The sequence below is a fragment of the Delphinus delphis genome, chromosome 19 (assembly GCF_949987515.2).
Source record: "Delphinus delphis chromosome 19, mDelDel1.2, whole genome shotgun sequence".
In the NCBI taxonomy this organism is placed as follows: Eukaryota; Metazoa; Chordata; class Mammalia; order Artiodactyla; family Delphinidae; genus Delphinus; species Delphinus delphis.
Window position 1 is genome coordinate 1,886,084 of NC_082701.1, and position 21,919 is coordinate 1,908,002.

At 59.7% G+C, this 21,919-nt stretch overlaps 1 protein-coding gene across 3 annotated transcripts in view; it reads left to right on the plus strand.

Annotated features, from left to right (window-relative positions):
* AXIN2 (axin 2) overlaps positions 1 to 19,846 on the plus strand; it is a 29,547-nt gene extending 9,701 nt beyond the window's left edge. For all 3 annotated transcript variants that reach the window (XM_059996424.2, XM_059996423.2, XM_059996425.2), the window contains exons 3-11: positions 2,369 to 2,500; positions 9,730 to 9,832; positions 11,986 to 12,126; positions 12,213 to 12,739; positions 12,918 to 13,115; positions 13,380 to 13,604; positions 14,010 to 14,105; positions 15,285 to 15,452; positions 18,787 to 19,846. In XM_059996424.2, the coding sequence (XP_059852407.1) occupies positions 2,369 to 2,500; positions 9,730 to 9,832; positions 11,986 to 12,126; positions 12,213 to 12,739; positions 12,918 to 13,115; positions 13,380 to 13,604; positions 14,010 to 14,105; positions 15,285 to 15,452; positions 18,787 to 18,913 (1,717 nt within the window). In that variant the 3' untranslated portion in view covers positions 18,914 to 19,846. The remainder of the gene's footprint in view (positions 1 to 2,368; positions 2,501 to 9,729; positions 9,833 to 11,985; positions 12,127 to 12,212; positions 12,740 to 12,917; positions 13,116 to 13,379; positions 13,605 to 14,009; positions 14,106 to 15,284; positions 15,453 to 18,786) is intronic.
* The last annotated feature ends 2,073 nt before the right edge of the window (positions 19,847 to 21,919 follow it).

The following is a 21,919-nucleotide window of genomic DNA, read 5'->3' on the forward strand; positions in this document are numbered from 1 at the left end:
TACCACCAGAGCCACCCTCCTCCTTATCGGCTAGGAGACTGTTCTCACTAAATCATCCCTCAGCTCATCTCTTCTCCAGAAAGACCAACTGCCTCTCCTTGGTTCTCACCACCCTCCTCTCTCTCTTGCCCTGGTGTCTGGAGATCCCACACTGAGGACGTGGGGACCAGTTCTACGTCATGGAAGATCTCACCAGCCTCATTGCATCATCGTAGAGAATCCTGGGGGCAGAGTGGGGGGGGGGAGCAGAGTATCCAGGTGACAAGGTCAAGGTCGCTGGCCCGTGGTATTCAATGACCAGAGTGTCCAGGTGACAGGTCAGGGTTGCTGGGCCGTGGCGGTCAATGGGTTCAAGCGCCACGTTCCTCGTTTGCACTTTCTGGTCACTTCTCCACCACGTCACATTCCTGGAATCTGGCTTGACGTTCCGGCCTAGCTCAGACCAACAGACTCGGGGTCCCTGCTGCCGTCGCCTCCTCCAGGTGACCGGAGGTGGGTTCCACGCGGCCGGGCCTCCAGCGGGTGGTCTCCGACAAGACTTTCGGCCCCTGCTTGGGGCCCGTTACCTCCCTGAGGGGTCGTGAAGACGATCGGGCAGCAGACAGTCCTTGAGCCCCTGCCGTGGGCCGGGGGAGGGTGCAGCAGGGAGTAAACCAGGCCCTGCCCACAGCGAGCCCTACGTCCTGGTGGCCCTCGGGCTTCGTTAGCATCTCGGGGCGGTGGGGTTGGGCTGGACAATTATTGTCACTCTTGTTTGTTTTGTCACCGCAGCTAGAGGATAGGCCCCCTGAGGACAGCAGCTGAGCTGTTCTCCCACCTTTTCCAGCCCCGCTGCCCTCCCTCCCGCCAAACTGCGCAGCGGCTGCCTGCCTGCCCCACGGCCCCTTCAGTGCAGCCTGGCGGCCCCCCCAGACCCCTCGTGCCGCTGGGGAAGCCTCCGGCTCCCCCTCACCCAGCCAGCTTGACGCCCTTCTGCCCCAGGCTGGGGAGGACTGTCCACCGCTTCTCCCATCCCTGGTCCTCACATCTGCTCCCCCCCGTCCCAGGGAGCCACCCGGCCTCCCGGCCCGCCCCCTCCGACACTGCAGGGCCAGGACTTCCTCTTCCAGGTCACTCATCCTGCCTCTTATGCGAGAGCTCTTTGAAACGTCGAGGCTGGTCTCTGAACAGGGGCAGAGAGAGAGGCTGAATGGGAGCCGCACGAATCCATCCCACGCCCGCTGCTTCCAGCTCTGACATCCAGGGCTGCTGTGCTTGTGGGGCACATCTGTCAAACGGGCACACGTGCTCCTCGCCCAGGGGCAGTGAGGGCCGGAGGAGGTGGCGTGTGTCGGGCACCTTCGTGCCTGCCTTCTGGTACCCCTGCCCAGCCCCCGTCACGGGGACCCGCCTGCCAAGCCATGGGTGCCAGGGGACCAGAGACCGGGGCTGTGCACCTCCCGAAAGGGCTGGGGCTCGGTGAGCACGGGCAGGAGGTGCTGTCACCTTTCAGGGGCCCCTTTCACCCGCCAACCCCAAGGCCATCTTTACAGACTGGCGGCTGCGGCCTGATGGAGTAAGTTCCCTTACTTGGACTCGGTGGCCCCGGCAGAGCGGGCCTGGGTCTCTGCAGACGAGGGCCCTTCCTGCAGCCCACCGACCACGGCGGGTTCTGCCTCTCCCTTCCCTCCCGCACTGAGGCCCTCGCGGTGACACAGCAGGTGACACAAGAGGAATGCAGCCCAGCTGGGCCGGCACACTGGCGTTTCTGGGAGGAGGTCGGGGCTGGGGGGGGCAGAACAGGGGCAGAGGCACCGGAGCAGGGCCTGGACCTTCCTTGGAAACCGCTGTGCTGCTCCTCTGCGTCCGGAGGCCCTCAGCGGCCCTGGGGGGGCAGCCTGGCTGTGGGCCGAGGCCCAGCTCGGGGCAGGACGGAAGCCCCAGACCGCGTCCTGAACTTGCCTATCTGTCCGTCTGTCCACTCGCCAGGCCCAGCCGCTAGTTGTTTGCCTCTCATCTCCGCTAACAGAGCCCGAGAGGGGAGTGTGGAAGTTTCGCTGTCCTCTTGTCTCCTTCCCCGTACAGGCCTGGGGGTGGGCGCAGGGAGAGAGGACACTCCATCCCGTCGGTCATTCCCTAGCCTCCCCTCTAAGAGCAGGGTCCTCCCTCCAGGTGTCTCTCGAGAACTCTTTGTAAGAGCCCCTGGGGTCCCCTGTCCCCTGGCAGAGCTGTGGCTCAGCAGGCTCCTTTGTGGCCCCTGCTTTCCGCCCAGAGGAGCACACAGCCCTGGCAGCAGGCTGGCCTGGAGCACGTTGTGGGATTGTCCTGGGGTCCCCCGGTTCCCTGGGTTTTGGGTGAGAGTCGGTGATGCAGTGCTGTGGTCCTTCAGGAGGAGCGATCCGGTGAATCCGTACCACGTGGGTTCCGGCTGCGTCTTCGCGCCAGCCACCAGCGCCAACGACAGCGAGATATCCAGTGACGCGCTGACCGACGATTCCATGTCCATGACGGACAGTAGCGTGTAAGTACATTCTGGTTTCCCCACCACGTACGCGGCTGGCGGCGTGACCCACCAGGCCACGGGGCAGGGTCCTCACCTGGCTTTGCCAATCCCACCTGTGTCCACGTGGACGTTTGTTGGATGGGAGGGGAGTAGGCCCCGGGGTGGGCCTGGTCTGGCTCAGGAGGCTCCCGTGGTCGCCTGGGTGGAGTGAAGCTTAGAGCCTTGGAAGGGGCTTGAATGGTACCTTCACAGAAGAAAGCCAAACTAAGGTAGGAGGTTAAGGTGAATATGCAGAGATTCCCTGAGTTTAAAAGACCCTCTTCTGCTTATCATTTCACCTGCCTTCCCGGTGGGCAGAAGAGGGTCTTGAATCCAGGTGTCCCTCTGCAGAGCCAGCAGGTGGGGAGGTGGGGTGGCCTGGGAAGGTTATGTGTCTGGGGGCTCAGTGAAGGTGGGGTCAGAAAGCCAGGGCTCCCTCCAGGACACTGCGTGCCAGGCTCGCTCGCGGATGTGCTCAAGCGGCCGTCGCTCAGCTCATCAGGCGTCGGCGGGCGTCTTCCCTCTGCAGCCGGGGCTCTGCCCCTAGCTGGGGGTTTTCTCCAAAGCAGTTTCTGACCTCAGCTCTTTTGCAGATGGACGGCTGGCATTTCTGGATGCAGTCCAAGCCATCGGGGTGGTCTGATGTGGTCAGCAGGCCATGGGGCAGGGTCATGCTTTGAGCTGGAGGTCATTTGAGGTCACGCAGTGGTGACCTCTGGATGGAGAACAGGGATCCTCTGTGAGCCTCAGGTGGGTGGGAGTGGAGGAGGGAGGTGGAGCAGGCGTCCCCGTCTCCTGCTTCAGGAGGCTCGGAGGAGGTGGGGCCTGGGCTTGGGCGAGACTCCCCAGGGCACGTCTCCCAGCACCCAGTTGAGAACCACCGTTCTAAAAGTGGTCTTTGGAGGCTTTTCTACAAACATTTTGGAGGAGGATCCTCTGCTAGGGGAACCGTGTTGCAAGGCAGGCCCGTGGAGCCATTGTAAGCTCTGGCGCGCTTGTGTCGAGGTTGTTCCTTCTGGCTTGCTTCCCAAAACAGGACCGGCTCTTCTTCCCGTTTGTTTGAAATGATCTGGTTTCCACTGGCCAGTGATCTGTTGCTTGGCCTGCGGTGTGGAACCAGTTGAAAGGAAAGTGGACGGGTTGGTTTGGGACTCAACTGTTGATTTTCCTCGTGGCTCTTATTGTGTTACCTCAGATTCCCCTGTTAGTAAAAGGAGGGAGATGTTTAAGGTGAAAAGTTCCAGTTTAATAGGAGAATAGCCCTCTGGCAGGAGTGGAAATGGAGGGAGGGAACAACACACCTTTCATCCAAAGTGAAGGAATGAGGGCTTCCACAGAGGTCAGTTTTCCATATTGACTGAACTCTAAGTTATTGTACTTGAAAAATATTATCCTTTGGCGGACGTATTCCTTAAAGCAACGTGCTTTCGCTCTGGGTTTATTCAGTAGTATCAGGCAAGGCATAATTTGTTTCTTGATTCAAATAATTAATCCCAAGGTCTGTTTTCATTCTCCGTTGTAATGTCATCTCACAGAATTCAAGATTGTGGAAGGCTTTCTGCCCCTGGAGATATTGGTGCCTCAGCCCCTTTTTACGACGGTTTTCCTTTCTTCTCTCTGCCCTTCTGCCTGCTGTCGTTTTTTCGCTCGTGCGCTCGTCTCCAGCAGCACCATTCCTCTAGCTTTGAACTAGCGTCTGGATGACGAGGTAGTCGGCGTCATGTGTAAAATAAGAGTGAGCTGGACTTGAACGAGGGCATCGAGCGACCCTCCTTCGCCAGACGTAGTTTCCTTTCGACTAGGAGGCTTCCGTTGAGTTTTCTGCAAGGTTATTTTTGGCCGGCCTCCGACTCCCCGTCACGGACGTGTGATTCTGGGTTCAGGAGGAGATAACTCGGGTGTAGTCCCCATACCCGGGTGAGCCCCGCAGGACCCACTTGGAAAGGTTGGCCGACGCTTGTGACTTTTACAGAGGAGGGAGGAACGCCCAGCACTCCCGTAACTACTCCCGTCACAGACAGAACTCAGATCCGGGCCAGACAGGCCCCTGCCCTTGGCCTGCTCCCTCCGGCCCCACGTGAACGTGAGGCCCCGTAGTTGATAATGAGACCTTTGAGCTACCTTGAGTCTCTTTTGTTTTTATTTATTAGTGACCACACAGCTTTCTTTTTTAAGGGGGAGGGGGAGGGAGGAGTAAGTAATGCTTTCTCCCCTCTTTTTTTAACCCCCTTGTATGCCCAGAAGAAAAACCCCCAGTTCTATCGAGCGATGACTTTAGAGCCCTTGCCCGCCCTTCCCGCCTTTAGCTAGAGCGATCGTGGGCTTAAGGCCCTCACGACCCGGGGAAGCCACGTTCCGGGATCAGAGAAGCCAGCTGTCCTGGGCGGCACGGGTCAGTGTGTGGGCCAGGAGGGTCCGTGTTGGTCATCGAGACAGAGGGCAAATCCCTCGTTCGGCAACTTTCTCTCCGGAGCACAGCAGGTGCCCCCGGGTCCCAGGTGGCAGAACCTCAGGGCGTGGCCAGCCCTTCCCTCGGCGCAGCTGCCTCGGGCTGGGGATGAGAAAACCAGGACCCCAAGGGGCGGGGGAGGGTCCCTGGGGACCTGGGGCTCGTGTGCTGGAGCCCGTCTTCTGACGTCAGCGCTGGGGGCCTCTGGTCCTCCTCCCAGCCTCTAGGGCAGCTTACTGGATGCGGCCGGCGCAGCCACACCCCACGTGGGCATGGTGGTGCCACCGGGCCCACGATTCCCGTCAGCGTGGGAAAGGGGTCTCGGCACGAGAGCCATTCCGACGGTGCGCAGGCGGGCCCTCAGGCTTGACAGGCACCGAAAGCCGGGCCGGGCGAGGTGCTTTCGGGCCGGTTGGCCCGTCGGGCAGGTCCCCCGGGGTCCTGGGCCGGGATTAGAGCCCTCTTCGGCTGGGCCAGTTTGGGGCCCGGCACAGAGCAGAGCCCGAGCGAGCGATGGAGTGCGAGGGGGACGCGGAGCTGAACCGAGCCGGGGGAGCTTAGCGGGACGAGAGGGCAGCAGGCCCCTTTGAAACCTCCTGGCGCTAGTGAATGGGAGCGCCCCGTAAGGCATGAAAGGAGCCCTGGCCGTTTCTCGTGGGCACAGAGGCCGGGGGGCGGGGCTGGCTGCCCTGCTGGGGGCTGGGGAAGGGGCACAGCTGGGCGGGGGGCGGGAGGCGCGGGGGTCACGGGACGCCTTCAGTAGACTCCAGAAGGTGGAGTTCATCGGACACAAGCAGTCGTCTCACTTGCCAGGGAAGCAGTTAAGTCCCAGGGCCTTTGCACGAGGCCCGGGAGAAGCTGGGCCGGGGGGGGCCTTGTCCTTGGCGAGTCCAGGGCCCGCTGCCGACTTCTGGTTCCCCGCCATGCAGAAAGCCCTGTCTCAGATGTCTGGGGAGTTGAGTCTTCGTACAGGGCCTCTGCGCAGGCCCTCTCGCGAGCCCGTTGCTCTGAAACCTACATTGTCAGAAGAAATGGCTTTTTTAGTTTTAGTTTTGTTTTGTTTTGTTGTTTGGAAAGTTAGACTCCCAGCCAAGTCCTCAACCCCAGCCCTTGGGCAGAAGGACTGCGGGGGGCTGTAGGAGGATTGCAGTGGCGGGAGCGGGGGGCACGCTAGAAATATCAGAAGGAGCAGGTTCCTGGCGCCCAGGTGTGGCCTCTGTTAGGAAGTGAAAGCTAGGAGGACAGCATGGAGGTGGCAGACACCTCTCTCTGCGCAGAGCTGCTCCTGAGATCAGCATCCGCGCGATCGGAGGGTGCTTTTGCTCAGGGTGTCACAAAATCAGCCCGAGACCTTCTTGTCGCCTTTCACACAGAGAGTGGCCCAGGTTATTTTATAATTTTTATTTCCTTATATCTTACTTATGGGTTTACTTTGGACCCCGGGGAAAGCACCTGAGTGAACTTCAAATAGTGCCTTATCTTACAAACCGGCCTTTTGATGTTGGCGGTGATCATAGGCCGCCTTCGGGGTGGTGGCCAGACGAAAATGCGAGTGGACGCGTGTGTACGTGAGCCCGCTATTTCAAGGCCACCGGAAAGCGACATTCAGGTTAGGCCGGGCACGGCCGAGTCAAAAGGCTAAACTCATTGGCTTGGCTTAAATGGCAACTGAGTGGAGTCCACAGTTCGGAACCAGCGCTCCCCAGAAACAGCTGGGCCCGGCAGCGGGCGCGCTAACTAAAATGTTTATCGTTAAAGGAGGCTGTCCGGGGACCGAGACGCAGACACGGGTCAGCTCATGGTCCTGAGAAGCCAGGAAACTGATCACAGGCTTTCAGAGTCTGGGTACAGAGAAGAGAGGCCCCTTTCTGGAATGACGGGCTGTGTTGGAAGAAGATTCTTGGCTGGGGGGTCGGGGTGGGGGTGGGGTTAAAGGCACACTTCCTTGAAGGTGCCTGTTGAGCCTCTGAGCCTTTGCGAGTCGGTCTCCCTTTTCTGTGCTGGTCTCACGTTTCCTTGCCTACAGCTGGACCCTTGACCTGCCCTGGCTGTGGTGGGCACGTTCTTGGTTGGAGGAGTGGTTTAAAAATGCATTTGTTCCTCTTGCCTTCAAGTGACCAGGGACCTGCTCCCTCTGCCTCCCCCAGTTCACTTTTCTTTCTCCTGCTTTATACAGAGAAGGAGAGAGAGGTGTGAAAGGCTTACCACTCGTTTCATCTTGGGAGGCAAGGGGGAGGAGCAAAGGCTTCTGGGGGACACTCAAGGTCAGAGTCTTGGAGGGGACAGGCGGGGGCCTCCTGGGACTCGTGCAGCCCCGTGTGTGTCACGGTGGGATCCACGGAGTGCTTGACTCCCACCCCCAGGATTGCCTGGAAGAGGCCTGGAGCAGAGCCATCCTCTTATTACGGCCCTAGAAGAGTTGCTGGTTGGGATGTGGACCTTGTCTTGCAGCCCTGGGGCAGCAGAAGTTGTTGCTCAGACCATCGTGAGACCCAGTCTGTTGGTGCCCTGCCGTTACCCACACCCCACAAGGGATTTTAGGCGGGAGATGGGGGGCCAGCATGCCCCACAGCCAGCGAGCACTGAGTGGTCAGCGGGACTTTCAGGATGTTCCCCAGACCCCCCATTCACCCCTTCAGAATGCCAGGTGACCCCGTGGGGCGTAGGAAATGGTGTCCCCGCGTTCAGACCATTGGGGAGCTTGGCTTCTCCAGCTGGGCCTGGACTGTGCGTGTTTGAGTTAAGGACGCCTGTGCTGGAGTCCGCCAGCGGCTTGGGTCAGAAGCCTGGATCTGACCTGCCGGCTGAGCCCAGGAGCGCTCTGGAGCATCTCTGCTCGTCCATGAACGGTGGGGGTTTAGGGCTTTTGTGAGGGTGCAGCTGGGTTACACATCACTCGGTCCATGGGGGGCCGGCAGCCTCGGGTTGGAGTTGGCGGGCATGGCCCTCAGCGGCTGGTCAAGCCAGGCCTGCTTGCGACCGGCCCACGTCTCGTGGGTGATCCTGGGCTGAGGAGTTGTAATGAAGCCCCACGTGGTTCGGGAAGTTTTTGGACTTAGAACCTTTTCTCCTACTTGACCTTCACGGGCCCAGTTCCATCCCAGGCCTTAGTGAGCAGGAGGCTGCCTAGGAGACCTGACCTCACTGGTCAGCGGGCTGACCGTTTCCACAGCGCTTGCTGTCTGACCCCCCTCAGCCTTTCCCTGGGACAGGACTCACACGCGTGCGTCAGTCCTTGCTTTATGTCGACCTGTCTTCCCCGCCTGTACCCTCGGTACGATCGGACTTTATAAAGTGCTTCTTTTCCAAGGTTTGGCTCGTAGGTCAGTTCATCTGCATCTGTACTGCATCCCTGGGGCGGCGGCCCTTTTCTCCTGCCCAGGTCAGCAGCCTTCCGGAATCCTCGGCCATGCAGAGGAGCCGGAGGTCGACCAGTTGGTCCAGGCCGCTCCTGGCATTTTTAGGCACAACTGATGGTCACCTGCTGCTGGTGAGCCAGCCACCCGTCGATGAACAAAACACCAGGGAGAGGGAAATAGCCAAGCAGCTGATTTCAACACTTACAGCCTTGAAGGGTGATTCAGTGCGGAAATGTGTGAACCTGAGGCTTTTGTCAATAAGTGGCTTCTGGAAGGAACAGCAATGGGAAAATGATCCCCCCGTGACCGTCCGGCTGCATTCAAGAACAAAAGTTAAAACAAAAATCACAGCAACTCCGGGTCCTGTTTTTAGTGCAGACTAGCTGGAGTGGAGGTGGTGGTGGTTGAGTTGTTTTTAAACTTCTTCCATTTGCTTTTTAAAAATATAGTGAAGAAGGACGTTAAGGGGCCCTCTGGCCTCTGGTCTTTGCTCAGAATCACCTCCACGGAGAGGGTTTCAGTGGCCACCGCCTCCTGTTCAAAATGCAGCCCCGCGCCCCAGCGTCTTCACTCCCCATTTCCCGCAGTGCTTCGTCACAGTGCTTGTACCACCTTCGAACTTACCATAGATGTTGCTCTTTAATTTTTGCCTATTACCTGTTCCGCTCCGTTAGAACACGAGCTTCCTCAGGGCAGTCGTCTGCACTTTTATCCCCGTCCTTTGCTGCTCTCTTGCCCGGAGCCCAGAACAAGGTCTGGCACGTAGTAGGTACTCAGATACTTGGATGAATTGCACAGAGCACTGCGGAGTAGGGGCTTTCCCTTTATGCCCACGTTGGTCACGGATCTGAGAATCCATTGGTTGGGGGCAGTAGGGTTTGGAGCTGAGGGAAGGAAGGAGCCCAGGGATGCCTGCCAGTGGCTGATAAAAAGGAGACGTTCGGGAATGCCTGGGAGGTTGACTGCTGGAGGGTAACGCACACCCTCCACCAGCGCCTGGCTTAGTCTTCTGTGGGTCTGGTCCCTGGTTGCCATGGTAACAGACCGTCGGCGGGACCAAAGGGGTCTTAGTCTCCGGCTTGGGGCACCTGTAAAATAGGGGGACCTTCACTCTGAGGTGGGCGCAGCTCTGAGACACAAGCTCTTCCCAGGTTGCTACTCCTGCATCCGAGCGGGAGCCGCTTCCAGAGAGGCTTGAGGGGCAGGACATGTGGCGGTTGGGCCTTGGACTGACTTTCCCTGCAAGGACGGCCACAGCGCCCGGGGACTGGGGGCGCTCCCAGCTCCAGGAGGTGCACGGCCCCGTCTGTCGGCGGGGTCTCAGGCGGGCACGCGTGAGTCGGCCCGTGCGCTAAGGCCTCCTCGTGAGCCGGTGGGTTCTGCCCTTTCCTTTCCCTTAGAGATGGAATCCCTCCTTACCTCGGGGGGAATAAGAAACAGCTCCAGAGAGAAATGCATCGCAGCGTGAAGGCCAACGGCCAGGTGTGCCTACCTCATTTCCCGGTGAGTACGGTCAGCCGGCAGCTCTTTTCTGGGGGGAAGAGTGGGGGGTTGGGGGCCGGTGCGCCTGGGACCTGGGGGGAGGGAGGGCAGGGGAGGGCCACGCAAGGGGCGATCTGCGGTTCACTGCGGTGTAACCCAGAGCAGGGGCGCCCACGGTGCCCTAGTCGGCCTTTTCCGTTTCCTCGATTCAAAAAAGAAAACTCCATGAGAAGAAGCGAAGCAGCGAAGGGTGGGAGAGTGGGAGGAACTGGTGCTTCGCGTTGGGCTATCCTGTTAAGTCCATCCCACCACGGAGGCGAGAACAGTGCCTGGCACGTCGTGGGTCCTCACTGAACACTTGCTGGTCGACTGCATGAAGGAAAGAGAGAGGATGAGGCTGGAGGGATCTGCCTTCTGAGTGAGGGTCGCGTCCTGGGACGTTCTCCTTGCGTTGCCCGCGTGGCCGTGTCGTTTCAGTCACTGTTCATCTCTGTGCTCGACCATTTCTCCTCCGAAGCCCTGGAGGTCGGCTGTCCCTCTTCTTGTCTGTTTCCAACCCCAGCACGTGGCATAGTGCCTGCTTGTTGAATCTGCTCCCAATAAGTGCCTGAGCATCCCGTGAGCAGCTCCTTCCTGCGATTGAGATGAGAGGCCAGCGTGGCGTGGAGGGCTTTTCCGGGTCCTCCCCTACGATTTCCAAGTCCCGGGGGCAGCCAGCCCGTGGCCCCCGCACATAGAGAGCTGCCCCATCTGCGTCTCAGGAGCTGTGCTTCTTGTGGTACCCGGAGGTCCAGCTGCTCCTTAGGGAGGGGGAGAGAGTGCCCAGCTTAGAGCAGCATCTCTGCTTAGAGTCCTTCCTGCCAGCTTCAGAGAATCCGATTTGTCCATCGGTGATGTCACACGTCGGAAGCGGACACATCGCGTTGCTAATCCCACGTTGCGTTAGTGTGCGGACTGTTGCCACTTCTCTCTGAAGCCCCTCAGACAGTCCAGGGAAGACTTAAATTTGTAAAATTAGCCTACTAAGTTTGCTTTTCTGGGGACCTCCAGCATCCCCCCTCAATAACATCCCCCCCACCCGTACAGCAGTATCGATGATGTATTCATATATGTGTGTGTGTACATATATATATATTTTTGACTTGGTGGGGGCACTGGGGAGAGGTATGTGTGTTTAAGGAAAGCTGTGCGGCCCCCCCAGGATTGTGAACTCGGTGATTCTGTCCTGGGGTGTGCGATTGTTTTCTCATCTGCGGCTCGGGTGGGGAGATGCCAGCCTCTGCATGTTGGCTCTCTGCTGCCCCATCCCGCCCCCTCCCAAAGAAAAGGGCCAAAGCAGGAGGCAAACGAGGGGTAGGGGGCAGAACCATGAGGGGCGGGCACCAGACGACGGCAGGGGGACAGAAAGCCGGCCGCGGGGGTCCTCTCTGTTGGCGGCGGTGGCCGCGTGCTTGTGCCTGTTTGTATCCCATCCCGGTTTGGAGATGCGCCCTTTTCCCTCGGTAGATGTGCTTCCGGCAGCCGAGCGCAGCAGTGTTCTGCCGTTAGCCGGCAGCAACTTGCTTCATTTTCTGTACAAAGAGACGGGAGGAGGGGCGGGGAACAGAGGGGGTCCGGGGCAGCGGTAGACGGCGCCGCCTCAAAGGTGCGCAGTGTGCGGCCAGGAGAGACGTTACCGCTGCGTCTGATCTGGGCCCCGTGACTCCTCTTTTTCCCCCCTCTCCCTTTTTTCCCTTTTTCCTCCCCCCGCCCACCGCCCTTGCAATCTTATTTCTTACATTTCCAGCTCCCTTTCTGTTTAGGCTCTACTTTTTATTCCTTGAGGTGGGCTCTCTCCCCTCCCCATCGCAGAGAGCTGCCTTTTTTTTTTTTTTTTTTTTTTTGATGTTTGACAACAGTCTTTGAAGATTTTCTAGTTCAGAGTAGCGTCCGATGGGCTGGTTGTACTCCAGAGGGAGGGCAAGCGGGGCCCCTCGCAGTGCGACCAACTGCTCCTGCCTGCGGCACGCGCTGCCGGGACCATGGCTCTCCATGAGGCCGAGGCCGCGGCGCATAAAGCGGCCGAGCAGCCCGGGCCCCGCGCCGCCCGCTCTCCGCGCAGCCATGGACGTGCCGTCCCAGACCCGGGCAGCCCCCTGACTGCGTTCTCCCCGTGTCCTCCCCGCGCCCCGCAGAGAACCCACCGCCTGCCCAAGGAGATGACCCCCGTGGAGCCCGCTGCCTTCGCGGCCGAGCTCATCTCCCGGCTGGAGAAGCTGAAGCTGGAGCTGGAGACGCGGCACAGCCTGGAGGAGCGCCTGCAGCAGATCCGAGAGGTGGGCGCCGCCCCGCCCCCTGCCCGAGGTTTGGGGGGGCCCTCCTGCTGACCCCGGCGCCCCCCGACCGCTACCTTGCCTTCCAGGACGAGGAGAAGGAGGGCTCCGAGCTGGCACTGAGCGCCCGGGAGGCGGGGCCCGCCCAGCACCCCCTCTCCCTCCTGCCATCGGGCAGCTACGAGGAGGACCCGCAGACCATCCTGGACGACCACCTGTCCAGGGTCCTCAAGACCCCTGGCTGCCAGTCCCCGGGCGTGGGCCGCTACAGCCCCCGCGCGCGCTCCCCGGACCAGCATCGCCGCCACCACCTCCTGCAGCACCGCGCGCCCCCGCCCCCCGGGGGCCCGCTGCTCCCCCCCGCCGCCGCCCCAGCCGGCTGCCCCCTCCTCGGGGCCCGGGGCTTCGTGAGCAGGCAGACGACGAAGCACGTCCACCACCACTACATCCACCACCACGCCGGCCCCCGGACCCGGGAGGAGGTGGAGGCCGAGGCCGCCCAGCGCGCACGCTGCCCCTGCCCCGTCCCCACCCCCGGGGGCGCCGACTACCCCTGCTGCGCCAAGTGCAAGAGCCACCCCGGGGCGCCAGAGCCCGCGGCGGCCGCGCAGGCTGGGTAGGTGTCCCTTGGTCGGAGGGTCGGGGGGCAGAGGCGCTGGGCCGCAGGGAGGGCGGTGGGGCAGGCGGGGGCGTGGGGCTGGGCAGCAGGTGCCCCTCGCCCGCTGGCTTGGAGGGGCCGCGGAGGCAGAGGCGGCCGGGATCCCCGGGATGGATGCGCTTCTCATTCCCCGCAGCGGCCGCGGCCGAGGCGCCGTCCCACCCCGACGGAGCGGGAGAGGCTCGGAGCCAGGCCCGGCTGGGCCAGCCCGGGAAGGAGGGACCCCCGGCGGAGCGGGGCCGCTGCAGCCGCCCGGGGAGGAGGGAGACCGGGCACAGGACGTATGGCAGTGGGTGCTGGAGAGCGAGCGGCCGGGCAAGCCCAAGCCGCACAGGTGAACACGCCGGCTCGCCGCCCGGGTGGGGTGGGGGTGGGGGGCCCTCTGCGCCGAGCGCGGCCACGCCGGCGGCTCCCGCCCTTCTAGTCGTGAGCGTCCGACTGGGCGGCCCGCAGGAGTGCCGCGCTGGGGCCATGCGCCTAGCCGTGTTACCGTCGCGTTTTCTTTTCTCCCCTTGTCTGTGATTTCTCTTGAAGTCGTGCTTTCCGGCCCCCTAATCCCGTGTCTCCCCTCGGCTCTCTCTCGCCCTTGTCCGTTCAGTGCTCAAAGCACCAAGCGGGCCTATCCCTTGGAGTGCGCCCGAGCGTCCCCAGCCGGCCGTCACCACCTGTGGGTGGGCAGCAGCGGGCACCCCCGCGCCGCCCCCCGCGCCCACCCGTTCACCCAGGACCCTGCGGTGCCTCCCCTGACCCCACCCAACACCCTGGCGCAGCTGGAGGAGGCCTGCCGCCGGCTGGCGGAGGTGTCCAAGCCCCCGAAGCAGCGGTGAGTGGCTGGGGCGGCCGGTGGCGGGTCCCCTCGCCGGCCTCTAGGAACGGCTCCCCTGAGCTAGCCGAAGGGCTCCCCGGAACCTGGCGAGGCGTGGGAGGAGGCAGCCCTCACAGCTCCTGTTCCCTTAGGAAGGTCCCGACGGTGAGGTGAGCTTACGAGGAGCCGTGACCGAGGGGGCTTCTAGAGCCTTCAGCCCTCTGCCTGGGCTGCGGCGTCCAGTGCTGGGCTCCTGGGGGGCTTAGCACAGCTCTGCCAGGTCTCCAGGGGCTGCCGTCAACACAAGGCCTTGGTTGGGTCTCCGCGGGGACGGAAGTCGGAGGCCGGGGAGAGCGCTTCTCTGACTGCTTCCCACTGGCCCCGGGGATGGCAGGCTTCCGTCTAAGTCCTTGGTGTCCTCAGGTGCTGCGTGGCCAGTCAGCAGAGGGACAGGCACCACTCGGCCACTGGTCAGCCAGGAGCCACGCCCTTCTCCAGCCCAAGCCTGGCTTCGGAAGAGTGAGTGTCTTTACCTGGTGTTGCTGAGATCCGCCCAGAGGCTTTAGTTTTCAGGGAATTCTCTATCAGGGGCTGTGGTTTTTGAAAACTTTTTTTTAGTCTATAAAATCACCTTCGTTTTCACATTAGCGACAAGGAACGGTAAACCCAGATGTTGCCGTAAATTAGGATCTCGAAAAAGCCCACCTGCGCCAAGAAACGCATCATGACTTGTACACAAGTGTTCCCTCCTGAGGTGGTGGATGTCAGGGTTCCTGGACTCAAGCTCAGACGGGAAGCCTTTAGCTGACGGGTAGAGGGACCCCAAACCCAGATGGAAAACGTGTCCCCATTAGCCCAGAAAGTTAGCGAGTTGGAAAACCATCTTTGTGTCACACTGAGCGGGAGGGTGCCTCTCCACCGTTGCAGGGACGGAGAGGGGACCATCTTTGCTGTTTTGTGGGGGGAGCAGCACATCTTCCCCACTGGTCCCATGATTCCTGTCCTAAACCTACACTCTTGTAAACTGGGTGGGGAAGCCAGGCTTCGTTTCACTCCAGGGTGGTGCGTTGAAAAAGCGTTAGGTTGCAGAGATGTAAAGTGGCCTGAATCATTAAAGTGTTTTTGGTTAGCTTGTTCGTTGTGAGCATTAAAGTGTTTTTGGTTAGCTTGTTCGTTGTGAGCGATGAACAGTGTTCGAACTGAGAAGACCTCCACCCTGTCAACAGCTGGTGGACCTTAAGGTGACCAGCTGTCCGGGCCTGCATCTTTTTTTTTTTTTTTTAAGCCACTCCACAAAAACGCAGAAGTTGAGATGACTGAGGGCTGACCCCACCCCCCGCCAGTGGGCTCTGGCTTGGGCTCATGCCACTCCCGGCTGTGTCCCTGTGGCTCTGGGCGGGTTTCTTCTTTCTCATCTTCCTTGGCAAGCACCCCATTGGTGCCCCCCTGATGGACACTGCTCTGTCCTCCCATTGGGTGGAAGGAGACGGTCCCTTCCTGGTTGCCCCACACAGAGGACCCGAGGGAGGACCGTGTGTCCACCGGAGGTGGCTGCCTCTGTGAATCGGGACCCGCACCCTCGTGGTGTACAGCTGCAGCCCGACTTTATCTCTGAAGACAGTGCCCCCGGCTGTGTACGTGCACACGTGCTTGCTGCCTTCAGATGCGGGACTTGTTGCTTTTCCATCTTATTTTCAGTCACAAAGAGCCAAAGAAGCTGGCGGGGGTGCACGCGCTCCAGGCCAGCGAGCTGGTGGTCACCTACTTCTTCTGCGGGGAGGAAATCCCGTACCGGAGGATGCTGAAGGCACAGAGCCTGACCCTGGGCCACTTTAAAGAGCAGCTCAGCAAAAAGGGAAATTACAGGTAAGCGTCCCATGGCTTCTTTCTGCTCCGGACTTGGTTTGCTCAGAACCAAGAGCCAGGGTCGCCTCCTGGCCGGGCCAGACCTGGAGGGACCGCTGGAGGGGCTGCGCGACGCTTCGCTCTGTCTCACTGACGCCGTCCCCTCCCCCCTCCCCGAGATGACAGGGCAGCAGTGGCGGCGGGGAGGGCTCTGGGCACCTGGTGGGCTCCTTTTACCAGGTGGACGAGCCTGAGGGTTAGGGTTAGGAGCAGAAGGAGAGCTGGGCTGGGGCCGTCTCGTGGAGGCTCTGCCTGAAAGGGGCGAGGGGTGCGGGGGAAAGCTAGGGAGGGAACAGGCAGACGGAGAGACTGCCTGATGAGAAGGCTGAAAGGCTGCCCTCCTGGCACGTCTGGGGGAGGCCGTCCTCACCGAAGGCTCAGGGACAGGCAGAGACCACTGCCTGCACTGTGGCAGCGTCCTCTTCCCTCAGCCTCCGTGTCCCAAGTCATGTGGGACAGGGTTGCCTGTAACAGAGGAAGGGCAGGACCTGTGGGTGGGCACGGGGGGGCGGGGTCAGGGCTGGCCGCTCCTCCTGCTGGGGCCTCGGGACGGGAACCCGTCCTCCCTCCCGGCGTCCTCTCCCCTCTACACGGTCCAGATGCCCACCCTGGCCTGCCGGACCCTGGAGGGGATCCAAGAGCCGGGGGCTGGCCCTGGGCGTCTCTTGGTCACTTTCCCCTCGACGTGGGGCAGGTGATGACCAGAGTCCTACCTGCCCCTTCTCGGCAGCCTTCGTCCCAAGGGAACCCGTGGGTTCCATCCCGCTGTGTCCCGAGTGCCGTGTGCAGGGCTGGGACAGGAGAGGCAGGAGGTCAGAGAGGAGACAGCCCGGGCCCGGAAGGTGCTCCCCTGCTGCTGCCCCGAGCAGGGATGGCACGGAGAGCTCTGACACACTTCACCACCTGCTGGGTGCGTGCCGGCTCTGGACCCCCAGGGCCCGTGACCCCAGCCCTCCCAGAGCGGCCACTTCCACCGGGGCCGGTGCGGGGGGAGGGGCGGTGCTGGTTGGGGCAGCGGCCCAGAGTGACCCTGTTTGCAGGGAATGGACGTGGCTCAGGGCCGGGACCCTGCAGGTGACCGACAGCGGGGCCCGGAGCCGGGCTGAGATCTTTCCCTTTTACGCCCGGGCAGAGACAGTTCTGGAAATGAACCAGGGGACTGGGGAACGGGCCTGGCTCCTTCTTCCTCTTCTTCTTTTTTTATCTTGAACAGACACAAGGTGAAACTAATTACACAAGTGTGCCCCCCAGGGATTCATTTTGATCTCAGCTTTGGCTCGGCTGGACTTTGGAAGCGCAGGTGACCTTCAGGGGAGCAGGGCCGAGGGGCGCTGAGCAGAGGCTGCAGGGACGGCTCCACACGCAGCCACTCGAGCCCCGTCTGGCTCGGAGTGTTTTCTGAGGCGCACTCAGCAAGCCTGGCTTTGAAGCCCCGGCCTCCCCTTTAACGCACACAGACTCGCACACATGGGCGACTGGCACATTCTCTGCTGATTGGGTCGGGCTGCGGCCCTTCCCAGCCGCCTTAGGCGGCTCCACCGGCTCCCGGGCCGGCGCTGGACCCTTTGCCCGCTGGTCGGGAGGGCACCGGGCGCCGCGCCTCGTCCTCCCGGCGGGGTGGCACCGCGACACTCTCCTCACACCCCTCTCCGCCGCCTGCCATCCGGAGCCCAGCGAGGATGGGGGCGGGGAGCGGGGACCTGGGCTGCGCTGAGCAGTCTCGACGTGGCAGAGCTTCAGAGCAGCCCCTGCAGACGTGCCAGATGGCAGGAGGAAGCAGAGTTTGCCACGAAGCAGGTCGCAGTGGAAGAGAAGCTGAGGGCAGCGCAGTGCCTTTGAAGTCTGGGGGCGCAGGGGAGGGCCGGGGAGGAGGTCGCAGTCAGGGACAAGGTCACTCGCTGCGTGTCTCTGCTCAGAGGGGCCGGGAGAGCCCCCATGCTGGGCCCGAGGCCTGCCCGGGGTGGCGAAGGCATTGAAGCCTCTCATTTAGAAAGAACTGCCCCCGCTGCCCAGGGTCTCCTGTGCACGGCGCCCCTCCCCAGCTCTCATTGGGCCCCCCGGGACTCTGCCCTCCTCGTGCCAGGGCGTCTTCTCCGCTGACCCCCTCGAGCTGGGCGGTCACCCTGATGCCTTAGCCCGGCCGGGAACGCCAGAAACCCAGACCCTTGACTAAATGCAGCTGTTTCACTGGGTTTAGCCTTATCTCCTATGAAAGTACTTGCCTGGCCTTCATTAAAGAGGAAAGAAATTTAGCTCTAACCAAGGGGAATTGAAAAAAACTCTTTAAGGAGAAAAGACAAAAACAGAAAACCACTGTAACCCTGAGACACAATTACTTTTTTTTTTTTGAGAAGCTATTACCCTCCCCCCGGGGGACCGTGACCCTCCCTCCACGAGTGGCCTTTATTGGCTGAAGATGACAGCTTGCAGGGGCGAGTTTAAAGTGTCTGAGGGGTCTCCCTGGCCTGGGACGGGGAGGGATAGGCCTTGGCTTCGTGTCCTGGGAAGGGTCTCGGGTGGGCCTGGCCGAGCGGGACAGCAGTTTTCACACATGACTCTCCTGGGACAGGCCGGTCGTTTGCGTCCTTACAGCTAAACAGGCTTCAAGCAAGAAGCCGGGGTGGGATGGAAGGAGCTTTTTTAATCAGCGGGCAGAATAGGGGCCTTTAGCGTTTGCCCTGGAGGAGGGGAGGGAAGGGGCCGGGCAGAGGGGAGAGCAGCGGGGGTCTCGGTGGCTGCAACCCCGGGAAGCAGTGGGCTGCCCGCCTCCTGCGGTGACCACAGGGGAAGCAGCCTGTCCTGGCCCCGCCAGCCCGAGCTGTGCCCGACACCAGCCGGGAGGGCTGGCCCTTGGGCGCTGGAGGGCAGGGGGCCTGAGATGTGCCGGCCTTCCGCAGGCTCCTGCCGGGTCGGGGGCCTGCGTCGGGGGCTCTTTGAGGGACCCACCCCTCCAGGCACGCCTTGCGCTCCCCGCCCCTCCCCCCCAAAAATAGTGGGGAGAAAGCAGCAGCCGTCCTCTGCAAAGGGTCCCTCTCAGCGTGTGTGTCGGGTGACGGTGCTGGGCCTCAGCGTTGTGGGCGGCTGGGGGTGCCTAGCCGCCGCCGCCTCCGGGGCCCCTGCCTGGCTTTGCCCTCCCACCAGCCGCACGAAGCAGACACCCGGGCGGAGAGTTCCCTGCCGCCCGCGGTAGCGGCATTCTCAGACCCCTTCGCCCCCAGCGCTGACAGACTCTCCTCTCAAACCCAGTAGAAAATATGCAGCTTTACCAAGCCGCGTGTTGGGTTTTCCTTTTAAGGTATTACTTCAAAAAAGCGAGCAACGAGTTCGCGTGTGGAGCCGTGTTTGAGGAGGTCTGGGACGACGAGGTGGTGCTGCCCACGTACGAGGGCCGGATCCTGGGGAAGGTGGAGAGGATCGACTGAGCCTCGGCGTCTGGCTCGGGCCACCGGCCTCGGACAGGACGGCTCCTGGCTCTCGTAGACGCTGATGGTATTGGAGAGACCGCCGTGCATAACCTATGACTTCCTAGGGCTCCGGATCCGTCCGCTAGGAGAAACTGTGTGTAGCTCACCTGGACAGGAATCCTTCCTGCTATTTATTGGACAGTCGACTCCCCCGCCCCCAGTTTGTGGATATGCTGCTTTAAACACGGAAGGGGGAGAGAGGACGTTCTCGTGGTTCTGTTTCACGGAAAGAGGATTTAAGGTGTGCCGTGCGTTTCTCCAAGTGAACATAGACTTTTTAAAAATGGTGTCCTGCCGTTGCCACGCGCAGAAAATGGTGCATCTTTTTTCCCCAGCGCTGCTCTATTTTGTCATAAAGGTCTTGAGGTTTGATTTGGGGGCCCTCCTGTCGGACAGGATGGTTCATTGTGGAGGAGGGGGAGCCTCCCCGGGGCCCCAGGTTCACCCTGTGACTTCCTGGAGCTCCCCATCAGGGCCCAGCACCCGACGGCTGAGGCCTTCCGGAGCCACGTGGTTCGACTCGTGCTTTTCTTGAGATGACAACTCCTTGGGAGTCTTTTAAAAGTAGTTTTTGGACCCCAGCCATTCTGGAAACTACCCCCTCCCCTTGCGCCCCGCCCGGCAAAGAAGCGAACAGTTGTGGGAACACCTAGCAGCACCTTTCCTCCAGACACCTTCATCGTGACGTTCGGGTTTTTACATTAACTTAATCTGTGCATTCTGTTTGCCATCGTTCCTTGTACCATACGTCTGTATATATTGTACGGAAAAGAGTATTAATCCACTATCTCTAGTGCTTGACCTTGAATCAGTACAGTACCTGTACCTGCATGGTGTCCACGCCGTGTGTCGCCCTATATTGAGGGCTCCAGCTTTCCCTTGTTTTTTGAAAGGGGTTTATGTACAAATATATTTTATGCCTTTTTATTACAAGTCTTGTACTCAATGACTTTTGCCATGGCATCTTGTCCTACTTATACTGTAAATTATGCATTATAAAGAGTTCATTTAAGGAAAATTACTTGGTACAATAATTATTGTAATTAAGAGATGTAGCCTTTATTAAAATTTTATATTTTTCAAAATATCGGCCTCGTCTTTGAATCCCCCGGGGTGGACGTGGGTTAGAGGCACCCTTTTGTACGTGAACATTCTTTGCTTGATTTTTCCCACTTTGCTCGAGCCCATTTCTATCTGACCTGGAGCTCTTCTTACCCTCCTGGTGTTTCGAGAAACGATTTCTTCAAAATCACCTGGTCGCTGACCGGCTGAGGATTTTCTCGTCGTGGAACAGGTGTGGACAGCATCTCCTCTGATGTCCTCCCCCCGTCTGCCACCTGGATTCAGCCTCTTCCTCCCAGGCAGATGCCTGCCATCTGGCCAGGTAGGTACAGGTGAGGAGCTGGGATGGGGTCCTCCCAGGAGTACTTGTGTTTTAATAGGTGTCTCGGGGGTGAAAAGCCACTGAAAATGGTGTGCAGGTCGTGAATGCCCAGTGGGGTCAGTGAACCTTGATCTCGGTGCTACTCAGCTGTCCTCCCAATGGCTGGGTAGACCAGACGGGTCAGTGCGAAGCGTGCGCTGTTCACCGACAGTTTGTTTCGTGTGGCATTGTTCATCCAACAAACACATGTCCTGTCCCCGTGCTCAGAGCACTCAGGGCTGGGCTGCATTTCAGATCCCGGAGGGCAAGTCCATGTAAAGGAGTCCTATGATGAACCCTTTTTGAAATAAATGTCCAAAGAGGAAAAGGTGGGGGAGCGAGGGATAAATTAAGAGTTTGGGGTTAGCAGATACACACGGCTATATATAAGATAGATAAAAAACAAGGACCTACTGTACAGCACAGGGAACTCTGCTCACTATCTTGTAATAACCTATAATGGAAAAAAATCTGAAAAAGTATATATGACAATCACTTTGCTGTACATCTGAAACGCAACATTGTAAATCAAGTATACTTCAAAATAACAAAATTTTTAATCTTTAAAAATGTCTACAAATAATAAATGCTGGAGATGGTGTGGAGAAAAGGGAACCCTCCTACACTGTTCGTGGGAGTGTAAATTGGTGCAGCCACTATGGAGAACAGTATGGAGGTTCCTCAGAAAACTAAGAATAGAGTTGCCGTCTGATCCAGCAATCCCACTCCTGGGCATATACCTGGACAAAACTATAATTCAGAAAGATACCTGCACCCCAGTGTTCATAGCAGCGTGACTCACGATAGCCAAGACATGGAAACAACCTAAATGTCCGCCGTACAGATGTGCAGATGAACGGATGAAGATGTGGTACAGATCTATACAATGGAATACTACTCAGCCATACAAAAGAATGAAATCATGCCACGTGCAGCAACATGGATGGACCTAGAGATTGTCATACTAAGTGAAGTAACTCAGAAGGGCAAATACCATATATCACTTATACGTGGAATCTAAAATACGACACAATGAACTCATCTACGAAACAGCAACAGACTCACAGAGGACAGACTTGCGGTTGCCAAGGGGGAGGGGGTGGGGGAGGGACGGGGTGGGAGGTTTGGGGTGAGCAGATGCAAACGTATATACAGGACGGAGAAACAAGAAGCTCCTACTGTAGAGCACAGGGAAGTATATTCGGCATCCTCTGATATAACACAATGGGAAAGAATATATTATAAGATCGTATATATGTGTATAACTGAATCACTTTGCTGTACGGCAGAAATCAACACAACATTGAAAATCAACTACAATAAAATGTAAGAAAAAGTGTCTGTGATGGCAGCTGGACTTGACTTCTCAGGAGCGGGGTCTGCGGCGGATCTGGTTGACTTTTTGCTCCTCTGTAAGCTGGTTCAGGGCCGAAGAGGCAGAGGAAGGCAGGGGATGGGGGCCGCGCGGGGATGGGGGCGGGGCCGGCTTGCAGTGCGCAGCCTCCGCGTGGCGGTGTGATGGGGCAGCTGCCAGGGGAGCT